The 14877-nt window shown below is 43.1% G+C and overlaps 1 protein-coding gene across 1 annotated transcript in view; it reads left to right on the top strand.

The window, feature by feature from the left end:
* Positions 1 to 8030, top strand: part of LOC144134951 (aurora kinase A-A-like) — a 31636-nt gene extending 23606 nt beyond the window's left edge. Inside the window, exons 7-8 of the mRNA XM_077667741.1 lie at positions 4861 to 5092; positions 7905 to 8030. Coding sequence (XP_077523867.1) covers positions 4861 to 5092; positions 7905 to 8009 — 337 coding nt within the window. The 3' untranslated portion in view covers positions 8010 to 8030. The remainder of the gene's footprint in view (positions 1 to 4860; positions 5093 to 7904) is intronic.
* The last annotated feature ends 6847 nt before the right edge of the window (positions 8031 to 14877 follow it).

The following is a 14877-nucleotide window of genomic DNA, read 5'->3' as shown; positions in this document are numbered from 1 at the left end:
CATTTAGTGATACGCATGGTATTGCAACCCTTCCCTGCAAGAGAGCAGCAGTTAACCAAGCTTAACCAGGTTAGTCGGCAAGTGGGAAGGCATTAGAGCCTACTATACAGCAAGGTTTACCGATTGATGGTCGGAAATCTTGCAAAGATACGACCAGCTCTTAGAGCGGACTGCAGTTTGTGAGCCTAAAGATTTAACTCTGTTTGCAAGGCTGCACAAGTGCGACAACACACTTGCTTGCTATGCCAGTGTGTTTTTTTAGAAAATTTACATACCATAATTCTAAACAATCGGAATTATTGGCAGCATCGCATGGGTAAGCTGGATGGCGGGGCTCACAACAGTTGACGTCGCACTCTGCTGAAATACCCCTTGGGTAGAGGCAGGCGAAAATGTGCAGAGAGATGTTGATCATTTCTCTTTAAATACAAAGGCCGAGCGAGTCCGATGGAACGTTGCCCTTTAGGGCGACCGACCGCGGTAGTAACACGCGCTCGAGTTGATTAGAGACCACCCGCTGAGAAGACGTCAGGGCCTGCGCCACGGCGCCATTCAGTCATCGTGTCGTTCTGCAGGCGACTAAATAATGTTGTTTATCTTCTTCCTCCTCATCTAGATTATTCGTTCATGCAGAGTTGAAACTTGACTCTCAGTGTTCTGCTGTGAAGTCAAAATGTTTCATGGTGCTGTGATGTGGCACCACATCCAGATAGCGGCCACTGTTATCGTGAGTAATGAAGATTTTAAATCTGGAAAGGTTGTGCAAGAGCGTGGCTTAAACTTCATGAACTTCACTGATATACATGTTAATGCTGAAGAACTATGTCTGTTTATTCTCTAATCACAGGTAGGAAAAAATATGTTTCAGCAAACATTATATTTTAGAATGCTTGCATCACTGAATGTTCGCGAACGTGCCTTCATCTCTGGCACTCATTCGGGGTAGTAGAATAAGCAAATGATCGAATTTTCATTGGCAGCAAAATTTCCTCTAAGGGGTCTAAGGTAAAGTTTTTGTCAGTGATTTTTACATGAAAACAATAAATGGCAATAACTCATTGTTTCTGGCTATTTTCGCAGGTCATTATGAATTCAGCCATTGTTGCAGGCTAACGTTGCTGCAGGCTTTTGTAGGCTATTTATAAGGTGACTCTTTCGTTTTCCGATATAAGCAGCAGCCCGGAAAAAGAAAAAGTGGATACCTGCCCAGTGCAGGCATCAAACCTGAATTCCTTGGCACGGCAGCCCAAGGAGCCTCAACCACTCGGTCAAAACTATGCATGCAGTGCATGTAAATGTTTTAGACATGGGAGGCTTGTTTCTACATTGTTAATGTTTTTGCTTCTTTTGGCCTTTTCACGAGCCAACGGCTGCAAAATTGATGTTTGTTCTGCATAAAGCTTGCTTGTTGGCCTTCTTACAGAAAGTCTCATTAGGTAAATTACGAAGCCATAATTTTTATGCTAGTCCCCTGTGAATTGACTGTCAATTCTTGCTATCTGAACGCATTTATTCACTCTGAAATGAGTATTTATGGAAACAACTTAAACACACGAAAGTGGTAAGAAGGCGAACCACCATTCAAGTTGCTGGTCGCCGCAGTGGCTCAGTGGTTATGACGCTTGGCTGCTGACTCGAAAGGACGAGGGTTCGATCCCGGCCCCGGCGGTCGAATTTCGATGGAGGCGAAATTCAAGAGGCCCATCTACTGTGCGATGTCAGTGAACGTTAAAGAAACCCAGGTGGTCGAAATTTTGAGAGCCATTCACTGCGGTGTGCCTCGTAGTCTTAGATGTTTTGTGATGTTCAAACCCCTTAAGCCTTAAGTTCAAGTTGCTTGTTATTGCACAAACGGGCCTAAGTCTTTTTTTGTCCACCCGCTTAACAACCTGACGTGCTAAGCTGGGAATAGTCGCCTTGTTCACGCAACACATGTGGCCATACGTAGACATGTAGCATCTTCGAACCGTGGTTCAGACGCTATGTGTTGAAACAGTTATGTTCGTGGATTTTTGACGGTTACCCTATTCTAATTGAACTTGTACGGTAGGTTTCTATCGTTCCCGATTTCTTTCGCACAGTTTGGCAGCCATGCGACATTTAATTTGGGCGCAAGTAGAGTTTGAAACTTGTCATTTTCACAGCTTCGGTTCTGTTGTTATCTGTGGGCAACACTGCATTTTAGACTCTCATACAATTCCAGCACATCCATACGCACTTCTCTCTTCAGTAACAAAATTCTGAGGCTTGTATTTGGTTGTCTTAAGCATTTTATCAAAATACTCTTCATTTTCAGTCACTACTTCAGCCATTCAGCACACATATGAGTTTTTCTAGCTTCTGGCCGCGGGCTCAGTTTCAGTGTCGATGTGCTGTTTCCGCTGTTTTAAAACTTTTCCACTGTGTTTTTGAAAACTGGTTCGTGGTGGCCTTCGAGAGGACTCGAAGCAGTGTGATGTGGCTACCAACCCAAAAGGTTTGTGAAGACCCACCTGAGTTGCTTTTGAAAAGTATGTTCGAGTAATAGTAAGGTGCTGCCTGCTAGGATGTCGCCGTAAAACATTTCTCACTGCAGTCGTCGCCTCCAGTAAATCTCTCATTCTCAGAAGGGTATATGCTTGGGCTTGTTGGTTCATAACTTCAAGGTGAAAAACGTAGCGCAAAGAAACGAGGACACAGAAAGACGGACAACACACGGCGCCGTGTGTTGTCCGTCTTTCTGTGTCTTCGTTTCTTTGCGCTACGTTTTTCATCTCATTCTCAGTTGTAGCACAGTAAACTGTATGCTAAATTGAATTTTAGCATGGCATATACTACGGCCACTCGCCAGCAGCGACTGGGAAGGTGCTCGCGAACTGTGCGTGTGAAGAGCCAGGGCTGGACCTGTGAAGTTAGCTGTGATACAGTGAAATGGGCCACATGCCGATAAATTCTGGACCTGTGCATTTTCAATTGGGAGTTCGTGAACTCAATTTTTTCATATAGTAGAATTCAACTGTAATAATCAATATATCAGTAGATCTCCCTTCTACAGGCCTGTATTTTTTGGTGTTGACATTTTACTATCATCAAAATAGTTCCCTATTTGTTTTCTGTGGCACTCTATACTACTCTATGCAAGCGTTCGACAATCTTAAAAGGAAGGTTTACTATGCATGAAAAGAATGGACCATTTTGTCAATAGTTCCCTAACAGTACCTTACAATATTTCACCGTTCGTTCACAATTGAAATTGATGTCCTCGAATCCTGGACTTGTTCGACGTCTGCAGGATCGTGTGATTGGTGCTCCGGAAAAGCATTAAGAGCAGAGCGGAGAAAACAGTCTCGCAACTCTGTCCGTAACCACAGCAAGCTCTCTCGCCAAACTTCAGAGGTGCGAGGAAAATTAAACTTGCCGACAGGTGCCATTGAGGTAAAGCGCCCAGCACACATTGTGAAGAGAGTTGCTGAAAATGTGGAAAGAACGCGTCACAGGTTGTTGAAAAAGAGGAGGCATTGGAAAGAAGCCGCGAGAAGTAAGAGAAAAAGGGCTGATGTGCCCAGAACTGGGCAGTTCAGTGCACGAAGAAGCGAAGCAGAGGAGACGTCTGTTGCGTGAAAGGTCACTGCATTAACATGCGGGAGGCTTCCCGTAGCATGTTGCCGATTCCTTATTTTTCATTCTTGGAATTGTAATCTTTCTGTTGCTGAAAATTGGAGGCTTTAGCCATATATTTCTTCCGCACATTTTTTTATTGCTGGCTATCATTGATAGCTACAGGTGGCAGCTATTCCTGTGGTCAGTTTATAACTCGTTAGGTTTAAAGATCCCGTTCAACAGAAAACCCGGCGACTGTGCCGGTGTGACTGGATCATCCTGACTGGTAAAGAGGGTAGTGGCCGAGAAAAGTAGTTTTACGGTGAACAGGTGGTCAAGCGGAATCGAACCACTTTCCTTTGGGCCAGGAGCTGGGCACTCTACCTCTACACCACCGAAAAATGTCTCTTCAGTGTATAAATAGAGGCCTTGTACGAGCACCTAACACCACACAGTAGCGGAATTAAATTACAAGAACACTGAGTTACTTAAGGTCACGAATTAGCATCACCAGTTAATATGGACATTGATGTGTAATAAGGCAGATTGTTATGGTAGCAAGCGTGTCGATGTCTGTGAAAGGGTGCACCAAGGAACTCACAAACAATCAAAGGGAATTTTTAATGGTTTCAAATCATAGTCGTAAGGTGAGCGCCAGTGTCACCCAAAGTTTTTTTGTGTTGGCCATTGTGTAAGACAGTATAGTATCTTGATCATTACCGGCTGTTATATTCAACCATAGTTTCGGACCATGTTGGTAGCAATTTTCAACGGTGCAAGATTGATTCATTGGGTCTTTTAGGGTTCAAATAGTTCTGAATGTACACTGCTTGGCACAGAATTGAAGAGGGTATTCAGTTGACTTATTAATGTTTTAAAATGTTCGAAACAGCATTGTATATACAGAAGTTTCCCGCAGGAAAATATTTATGGTGTGCTCATGTCAAAGTTCTGGATTTCAGTGCGTGTCGTCAATACAGATTGCCGACATGTTTTTCCAGCCTTTTCGTTAATATCCTGCATAGGAACTAACAGTGCAGTACCCCCTAGCTTTTTCTGTCTTCATTTCACAACTAGCCTTCTGTCATTGCCCACAGAATTGCGATGCCATCCTCTATTCTTGTTCTGTTCTGAATGCCCATCTGTTTGTGTGGTCTGGCCAACTGGCCTGTAAGACTTATCATCTGGCAGCAGGAGCAAAGATACTGCTTTAGCATCCTTTCTTGTATTTAATTGCGCTTCATTGTCCTCTAATTGTGGTTCTTGCAACCCGGTCTGCAGGCGGGCGACCAGGTGCGGCACACTAGATTACCTGGCACCAGAGATCGTCGAGGGCATTGTGTACGATGAGAAGGTTGACCATTGGGCCCTGGGCATAATCATCTACGAGTTCCTGGTCGGCACGCCGCCTTTCGAATCTGAGACCCGGCAGGAGACATACCGGCGCATTCGTGACGGAAGAGTCCAGTTTCCACCATATGTCTGCGCTGATGCCCGGAACATCATTGTAAATGTGAGCAAGTTTGCCTCTGAGCAAACTGATGATTTGCACAAGACACATCTAGTACACTCCCGTGAAACGGAGCTGGCACGTAAGATACCTAGCAGGGAAGTACGTCCTGGTGTCATGCTGGCAGGAACACTTGGACACTTGTTTATAGGCTAATGCAATGCCCAAATTGACTCTGCTTTCTCGGTCATGAATTGGAAGGTTGATGCGTGTAAGGATTGTAGACGTAAAAATTTTGGTTGCCTATTTTCTTCTCTTTTAGAACGCATAGGACATATGTATACATGGATCATCCCAGTGTGTTCGGCAACAACCGCAAAATAATTTACAATTGAGTTTCTTATCTTATTTGGTTCTGATTTAAGTTTTTATAGACGAACTGTGGCTGTGATGTAGGAGTTCAATATAGGTCACTTGAGGCGGGAAAAACTGAGATATAATTTCTGCTCCCTCATTTTAATTCACTGCAACATTAAGGTCAGCCTCTCTCCTGAGCGGGAATCGCAAGGAAGGATGAAGCAGAAATCATATCAATGCTTTTACGCCTCATGTGACCTGTGCTGACCTTTTACATCACAGCCATCATTCCACTTTTGAAACCGAAGCATCATCAGACGAAATTTTTTTGTTGTGTAGCCTTCGTAAGACAATACCACATAGTGACCCATGTAGGCTGTTGTATATCCTTACTAAGAAAAGTCGCAACCAGAACTTGGTGTCTTTTGCAGATTTCTACAACCTAGAAGGGGTGCCTCAGTTTAATATCTGGGCGTTGGGGACGTTTGCTTATTGTGTTTGCCTAGCTGAAATCACGCTGGTTTTAAAATTTGTCTGTAATTTCGTGCTTCTTTGCCCATGCTGGCAGCATCATGGGAGCCAAACAATTCAACTTTTAAGATAATATACGAGAGACAAGGAAAAATCGCCATCTTGCGTTTGTAAATGGGCAGCTTGAATATGGCTCGGCAGACGGCTTATATTCGCATTGTAAAGAATATGAGACCAGTGATATCCACGATGAAGGCTCTTGTACAACGTGCAAACAACAAAAATAGAATTGTATTTATTTGCATACAGCACTACAGGTAATCCAGGCTTAGTAATTGTCATGGTGCTTGCTCAGAAAAGCTAGAAAAGTATCCCAGTCACGGTCGCTCGAGCCTTAACTGATGGAAGTGTGCCCTTTTGCATTTCATCTACCTGGTAATTTAATATAAATGTATTCTAATTTTGTGTGTGTGTGTGTGTGTGTGTGTGTGTGTGTGTGTGTGTGTGTGTGTGTGTGTGTGTGTGTGTGTGTGTGTGTGTGTGTGTGTGTGTGTGTGTGTGTGTGTGTGTGTGTGTGTGTGTGTGTGTGTGTGTGTGTGTGTGTGTGTGTGTGTGTGTGTGTGTGTGTGTGTGTGTGTGTGTGTGTGTGTGTGTGTGTGTGTGTGTGTGTGTGTGTGTGTGTGTGTGTGTGTGTGTGTGTGTGTGTGTGTGTGTGTGTGTGTGTGTGTGTGTGTGTGTGTGTGTGTGTGTGTGTGTGTGTGTGTGTGTGTGTGTGTGTGTGTGTGTGTGTGTGTGTGTGTGTGTGTGTGTGTGTGTGTGTGTGTGTGTGTGTGTGTGTGTGTGTGTGTGTGTGTGTGTGTGTGTGTGTGTGTGTGTGTGTGTGTGTGTGTGTGTGTGTGTGTGTGTGTGTGTGTGTGTGTGTGTGTGTGTGTGTGTGTGTGTGTGTGTGTGTGTGTGTGTGTGTGTGTGTGTGTGTGTGTGTGTGTCAAAGGAAACCGAAAATAACAAGATCGCCTTTTTGCGCGCGCCTTATGGTCCAAGTTTAGTCTCCTTAAAAAATTTAAAATTGGCTCAGTAAAAACTAAAACCCAGAAGGAAATTTCTTTGTTTTTTCTTGCACTACACTTTCCTGCTTCATTCATCTTGGGGATGGCAATTTTATTGGTTTCTATGACAAGTTGCAAGTGGCGACACCGCAAACCTCCTCCCAGCATGGGACATTTCCACAAAGTCTGGCAGCAATATGTCATTTTGTGCAAATTTGATCTTAGAATTTTCTTTTTGTTTACGTGGAATCAGTTCGGGTGATTTCCACGGGCAACACTATATTTGGGGTGTTGCAGACATAGCCAGCACGTTGACTAATGCTCGCTGCGCAAAATGTTCTCTCCTTGTGTCAGGTCATCCTAGGGATTTTATGTATGGGGTACCGTTCAATCACTGTTTCAGCCATTTACCCTCCGCACAGTTTTTTTCAGTAATGTTTGGGACGTCGTTACTCAGTCGAGGATTGTGCAGTCTTAGGCCACAAACAGCGTATTAATTTCGGTTTGCGTTTTTAAAATAGTTCCGCTCTATATGCTGAAAAATGGTTTGCTATGCTGGTGAAAGGGAACTTCAAAGAAAATGATGCGATTATGAACTCGGAAAGTCCAAGCACCTTAGAGATGCCTGCAACCCACTGTCTGAAAACAAGTTGCCACCTTACGCCACGCATGTGCAATTCGTGTTAGCGACAAGAGCAATCAACAGCTAAAAGTGCACACCTGTGGCTTCACACTAGCAGTTGGTGCCTTGCTGAAGCGGATTGTGCCAGTAGTGGGCAAAGGAGTGTCAACATGCATTTGTTTGACACCAGTTGAGTAGCGGACAAATTTTGGTATGTTTCCTAGAGGGCGCCATATTTGAAAGAAAATGTGGATTATAAATTATTCGGGGGATTCCATGATCCGCAAATGCTTCCTGTCATTGAACCAGGTCTTATTCATTTGTTCGTGTGGGAGTGCCTGCGCTGAGCATCGTCTTCCTTTTTCTTTTTTTTCAACAGTTGTTGAAGATACGGCCTGCCGACCGAATTTCTCTAGATGAGGTCCTGAGTCACCCCTGGGTGACCACAAATGCCGACACCAGTATAGAGTGCAAGACACTCTGAACAAAGATTCCGCCGGGAGCCCACCTGTACATAAAGAGTGTACATGATCTGTGTGCAGCATATTTTATCTGACAGCCCCAACAGAGCTGTGCTTTTTTAAAAGTGCTTTTATCAGCACCTCTACAGCTTTTATTTCTCACCTGCCGGCTAAAGTTTGATGCTCAAACTGGTGGTTTAGGCGTGTGTTCACAGATGGAGCTGTTTCAAGCCATGCAGCAAGAAGGGCACTAGTTTCTTCCTGCATCTGTCGCGTGGTTGCCCTTGTTGCACCTTGAAATCTCCTTTAAGGACCGTAATTAACCTGTGGTCGAAGGTTTTTTTACTGCAGTAAATGTTCGACATCATCCAAGGAACAAAAATTTCTCATCAAAGCATTTTCGTTATCTGTTCAGCTTCCACTTTTTGTTTCCGTCAATTGTCTTAAGTAAGACAATTTGTTAGCTTCTGAGCGAAAAATACCGGTAGTTTATTTTGCAGGGATGTGTAAAATTTCGTAAAATGCGGCATAATTGATGGAAATAGCAGCATCAAATTCCCGGTATTCATCCAGTAAACATTCGAGTGATCATAGAAGTATCAATTAATTTCTATTTTGAAAGTGCACATAACGCTTCAAAATGCGAAAGAAAATTCCTGTTCTTATCGGTGGCAAAAAGTCTCAGTTTACATTCAAGAAAACTTGACTAAGCATTGCAGGGCTCTTCTCTGGGACGCGAAATAATGGGCGAAAAGCCACAACTTCCAGTATGCATGGCACAGGAATGCAAAGATCTTTGTCAGGCGGAAAGATGGCGAGAATGCGTGGCGCGTCAAGACAGTAGGTGACCTGGCAACGATAGAACTGTAGTTTCCATGGTTGTTGTTTGGTTAAGCGGATTCTTTTTTCTTAAATGTCAGGTGAATGTTACATAGATCCAGATAAAATATACAACTTTCTTGGTGCAGGTTTCCAAACTTCGTTTAAGGTATTTCACGTGAACACGCAGTCGGCAAGAAATAAAAGTACTTTACTAGACACCTTTTTCAGTCAGTCAAGAATTCAATATCGGGTTATAATGTTCTCTGAAACTTGGTGCACATGTGATATGGACGCCTACAGACTTCCTGGTTACAATACATCCAACTTGAACAGAACATACAGTCGTGGAGGGGGTGTATCATTATTACATGACACCATAAAGTATGAGCTGCTGCCATCTTTTACACTTTGCACTAGAGATATAGAAGTACTATCAGTACTATGCGACAAACCCATACTGGTAACAATATACAGGACACCAGAAGGAAATTATTCACCTTTTTTTGCGTTTCTCGAACGTCTGTTTACATATGTTAATGAGAATAGACTTCATGTTGTCTGTGGCGGTGATTTTAATATTAACATTCTTTCAAATTCATCAGCTGTGAGAGCTCAGTCTTCTACTTAAGACACATTACATAAAAAATACTATTAAACTACCCACAAGAGTTACATGCAGTTCTGCAACGCTAATTGATTTATTTCTAACTAATTACGAATTAAACCAAACTGTGTCAGGAGTTATGGCTTACGGCTTCAGTGATCATCTTCCAATTTTTATATGTGTTAAGTTAGGTAGAAAACGAATAAACACCGCGCGATCTGTATTGTATGAAAAAATTTTGTCTTCAAGTTTGATAAGTATTGTAGTAAAACACGTTCTTGGGCAAGTTGGTTCATAGCTTGAGTGGATGAAGCGCACAAAAGACACGGCACATAGGCAAAGACGGACACGACACAGGCGCTACTTGCAACTGTTTATTGGATACACGCATGCCTTATTTATAGCCAAGAGTTAGGGGTGATGGAAAAAGAACACAAGCAAAGGGTAAAAGATACTGGCGATGGTATGGATACTGCATGGTAGGGAAGTGACTCAAATCTTTCTAAACTTATCTAAAAATATACTCTCATTCTTATGTATGACTAGCGATGGGGTGCTGATGCAGGAACTCCCGCCTTTTTTAATCCGGTGGGCTTCTAGCAGTTCTCGGGCAGTCTTATCTTTACTTCTGCAAAGGATTTGAGTTTCCTGGAGCTTTGGTTGTCAATTCTTCTTCTCTTCTTTGCCGCAGTCATTGCAGTGATGCGGCAAATGTGACCCGGTACCAACTCTTAGTGATCGTTTGTGCTCGGTTAAACGCGCATTAATACATCGGCCTGTCTGGCCAATGTACACCTTTCCACGGGTCAGCGGGATGCTATAAACCACCCCCACAGCGCATTTCAGAAACGGGTTTACATGCTTAATTTCACATTCTGTTGATTTGGCATCATCATTTCCAATCTTTCGACACAGCGATGCAAGTTTTCTGGGTGCAGAGAAGACCACTGGTACTTTGTATTTTGCAGCAACACGCTTAAGATTATGAGCCACTTTGTGGGAGTATGGAATCACCACCGGTTTGATTTTCTTTTCAGATACTTCACCATCTTCGCTCTTTCTTTCTCTTTCTTTTTTTACTTTTTTCAGTAATGCTTCTGTGACAGAACTAATCACCAGGGAAGGAAAGCCTGCCTGTCTAAGCTTTTGTATCTGTATATCAAAGCTTTCCTGTACTTTATGACAGCACGATTTTTTGAGCGATGTTTCAAGGCACATGATAGCAATGGCACGTTTCACAGTTTTAGAGTGCGTCGAATCGTAGGGCAACAATTCTTTGCGGGCACGAGGTCGATACATTCAGCAAACACCTTCGTCAGTAATGGTTATGTCAATATCTAAAAACTGCAACTTTTTTTCTTCCGCGAGTTCATAAGTAAAATCCAAACCCTTGCCATGTTGTTTAAAATCTAAAAGGATATCCTGCACAGTTTGCAAATAAGTCAAGCGTGATTGCTTAGTCAATATAATTAAAAAATCGTCAACGTACCTAAAGGTCTTGAGAACTTTGCTTGCGTCAAATGCCACCGATAAGGTTCTGTCAATGCCCGCAAGAAAGATGTTGCACAGTACGGGAGCGACGCACGAACCAATGCATATTTCTCTTTTTTGCACATACATTTCACTTTGAAAAGAAACGCTTGTCGAAGACAAATAAAACTCTAAGAGTGCTAAAAAGTTATCTGCAGATATTCCGGCAGTATTTTGGAAAGCAATCAGGCCGCTTGTTTCAATGCAGGCCAAGACAGATGCCATCAACTCTGCATGTGGTATAGAGTAAAAGAGATCAACCACATCTACAGAAAAAATACAACCTAGTGATTCGTTCTCCCGCAGCAATTGAATGATTTCCAGACTGTTCTTGACACCAAACGGATCTTCCAGTACCAGGTTATTGAGTTGTTTTTGAAGGTAGCGGCCAACAAGATTTTGCCAGGAACCTCTTTCGCTCACTATGCACCTGAAAGGTACACCTTCCTTGTGTGCCTTCGCAGTGAAAAACACATCCAAACTATTGCGCTTGCTGTCGTGAATACCTTTTGCGAGCTTCTGTAAACCGAGTTCTTCACATACGGAAATTGCCCGAATTTTTACCTTTCCAGGTTTCAGTTTTGTAGTCTTGAAATTCTTGTGGATGGCCTGGACTGCTTTCTCGCTGAACATGCCTGACGGCAAGACGACGAAGCCTCCTTCTTTGTCGGCCTGCATAAGTCGTAGGTCATTGTCGTTGAAAAAATCTACGACATGCTTCATTGGAGATCGTTGGCGAGGTCCGAAAGTAGGTACCGTCCTGATAAGGCTGTCAACACCGTCGAGCAGGCACCTTTCCTTGTCCTTCACATCGGCTTTGTTAGAAATCTGTCGATTGAGGGAAAGGAGCTCATGTTCCGGGATCCTCGGCTCGAGGCTGTACTTCGGTCCCTTCTTGATGACTCGAACGACGTCTTCCGGAACGTACTACCCAAAGCTTTTGCTACCCAAAGGAAGGAAAGAAGCCCAAGACGGCGGTACGGCTCTTCAGATTCTCGGGGGAGCATACGTTCCGGAAGGCGTCGTTCAAGTCATCAAGAAGGGACCGAAGTACAGCCTCGAGCCGAGGATCCCGGAACATGAGCTCCTTTCCCTCAATCGACAGATTTCTAACAAAGCCGATGTGGAGGACAAGGAAAGGTGCCTGCTCGACGGTGTTGACAGCCTTATCAGGACGGTACCAACATTCGGACCTCGCCAACGATCTCCAATGAAGCATGTCGTAGATTTTTTCACGAAATTAACCTACGACTTATGCAGGCCGACAAAGAAGGAGGCTTCGTCGTCTTGCCGTCAGGCATGTTCAGCGAGAAAGCAGTCCAGGCCATCCACAAGAATTTCAAGACTACAAAACTGAAACCTGGAAAGGTAAAAATTCGGGCAATTTCCGTATGTGAAGAACTCGGTTTACAGAAGCTCGCAAAAGGTATTCACGACAGCAAGCGCAATAGTTTGGATGTGTTTTTCACTGCGAAGACACACAAGGAAGGTGTACCTTTCAGGTGCATAGTGAGCGAAAGAGGATCCTGGCAAAATCTTGTTAGCCGCTACCTTCAAAAACAACTCAATAACCTGGTACTGGAAGATCCGTTTGGTGTCAAGAACAGTCTGGAAATCATTCAATTGCTGCGCGAGAACGAATCACTAGGTTGTATTTTTTTTTTGTAGATGTGGTTGATCTCTTTTACTCTATACCACATGCAGAGTTGATGGCATCTGTCTTGGCCTGCATTGAAACAAGCGGCCTGATTGCTTTCCAAAATACTGCCGGAATATCTGCAGATAACTTTTTAGCACTCTTAGAGTTTTATTTGTCTTCGACAAGCGTTTCTTTTCAAAGTGAAATGTATGTGCAAAAAAGAGAAATATGCATTGGTTCGTGCGTCGCTCCCGTACTGTGCAACATCTTTCTTGCGGGCATTGACAGAACCTTATCGGTGGCATTTGACGCAAGCAAAGTTCTCAAGACCTTTAGGTACGTTGACGATTTTTTAATTATATTGACTAAGCAATCACCCTTTGCTTATTTGCAAACTGTGCAGGATATTCTTTTAGATTTTAAACAACATGGCAAGGGTTTGTATTTTACTTATGAACTCGCGGAAGAAAAAAAGTTGCAGTTTTTAAATATTGACATAACCATTACTGACGAAGGCGTTTGCTGGATGTATCGACCTCGTGCCCGCAAAGAATTGTTGCCCTACGATTCGACGCACCCTAAAACTGTGAAACGTGCCATTGCCATCATGTGCCTTGAAACATCTCTCAAAAAATCGTGCTGTCATAAAGTACAGCAAAGCTTTGATATACAGATACAAAAGCTTAGACAGGCAGGCTTTCCTTCCCTGGTGATTAGTTCTGTCACGGAAGCATTACTGAAAAAAGTAAAAAAAAAAGAAAGAGAAAGAAAGAGCGAAGATGGTGAAGTATCTGAAAAGAAAATCAAACCGGTGGTGATTCCATACTCCCACAAAGTGGCTCATAATCTTAAGCGTGTTGCTGCAAAATACAAAGTACCAGTGGTCTTCTCTGCACCCAGAAAACTTGCATCGCTGTGTCGAAAGATTGGAAATGATGATGCCAAATCAACAGAATGTGAAATTAAGCATGTAAACCCGTTTCTGAAATGCGCTGTGGGGGTGGTTTATAGCATCCCGCTGACCCGTGGAAAGGTGTACATTGGCCAGACAGGCCGATGTATTAATGCACGTTTAACCGAGCACAAACGATCACTAAGAGTTGGTACCGGGTCACATTTGCCGCATCACTGCAAGGACTGCGGCAAAGAAGAGAAGAAGAATTGTCAACCAAAGCTCCAGGAAACTCAAATCCTTTGCAGAAGTAAAGATAAGACTGCCCGAGAACTGCTAGAAGCCCACCGGATTAAAAAAGGCGGGAGTTCCTGCATCAACACCCCATCGCTAGTCATACATAAGAATGAGAGTATATTTTTAGATAAGTTTAGAAACATTTGAGTCACTTCCCTACCATGCAGTATCCATACCATCGCCAGTATCTTTTACCCTTTGCTTGTGTTTTTTTTTTTCCATCACCCCTACCTCTTGGCTATAAATAAGCCGTGCGTGTATCCAATAAACAGTTGCAAGTAGCGCCTGTGTCGTGTCCGTCTTTGCCTATATGCCGTGCCTTTTGTGCGCTTCATCCACTCAAGTTTGATAAGGTTTCGTCAGGATCTACAGAACGTCAATTGGTCGTATGTGATAAATGCTGTAAACGCAGGTGACGCATTTGATTTGTTCCGTGACAAATCAAGTACACTTTATAATGAATACTTTCCTGTTATAGAATATCGTACCTCTAAAAGAATTCGAAAACCTTGGATAACGACTCAATTGTTAACCAAAATTACCATGAAGAATCAACTGTTTCGCAAATTCTTAGCCACCCGTGAAGTCAGCGACTTGCGCGAGTTCAAAAAATACCGCAACAATCTTAATAAAGCACTGAAGGTTGCTAAAGTAAGTTACCTTGAAAATGCATTTCAAAGTACCGCCAGTGACGTTAAAGTTACGTGGAACAAACTAAACAGTCTCTTAAATCGGTCAGCATCTTCAAGTTGTGTAGACGATCTTGTCATAAATGGTCGAACAATATCCGGTTCTGACTTAGCGAATGTATTCAATGAATACTTTACTAATTTGCCGACACCGACGTTGACCGGTGCTGCAAGTTCTTTTATAAAACCTAACCACACAAACAGTATGTATCTCCATCCAGTAACTGAGAACGAAGTAATCACCGCGTTTATGTCCCTCAAAAACAGTTGCAGCTGTGATGCATATAACATGCAAATCAAGCCTATCAAATTTGTACTAGACATCATAGCCCCCATTCTTACTGATATATTTAATATGTGCTTCAGAGATGGTGTCTTTCCTGCATCAATGTAGTTAGCGAAAGTAACTGTCATCCAT

This window comes from Amblyomma americanum, chromosome 1 (assembly GCF_052857255.1).
Source record: "Amblyomma americanum isolate KBUSLIRL-KWMA chromosome 1, ASM5285725v1, whole genome shotgun sequence".
Taxonomy (NCBI): Eukaryota; Metazoa; Arthropoda; class Arachnida; order Ixodida; family Ixodidae; genus Amblyomma; species Amblyomma americanum.
Note: the sequence above shows the minus strand (reverse complement) of the source record. Positions and strands in the feature narration are given on the sequence as shown.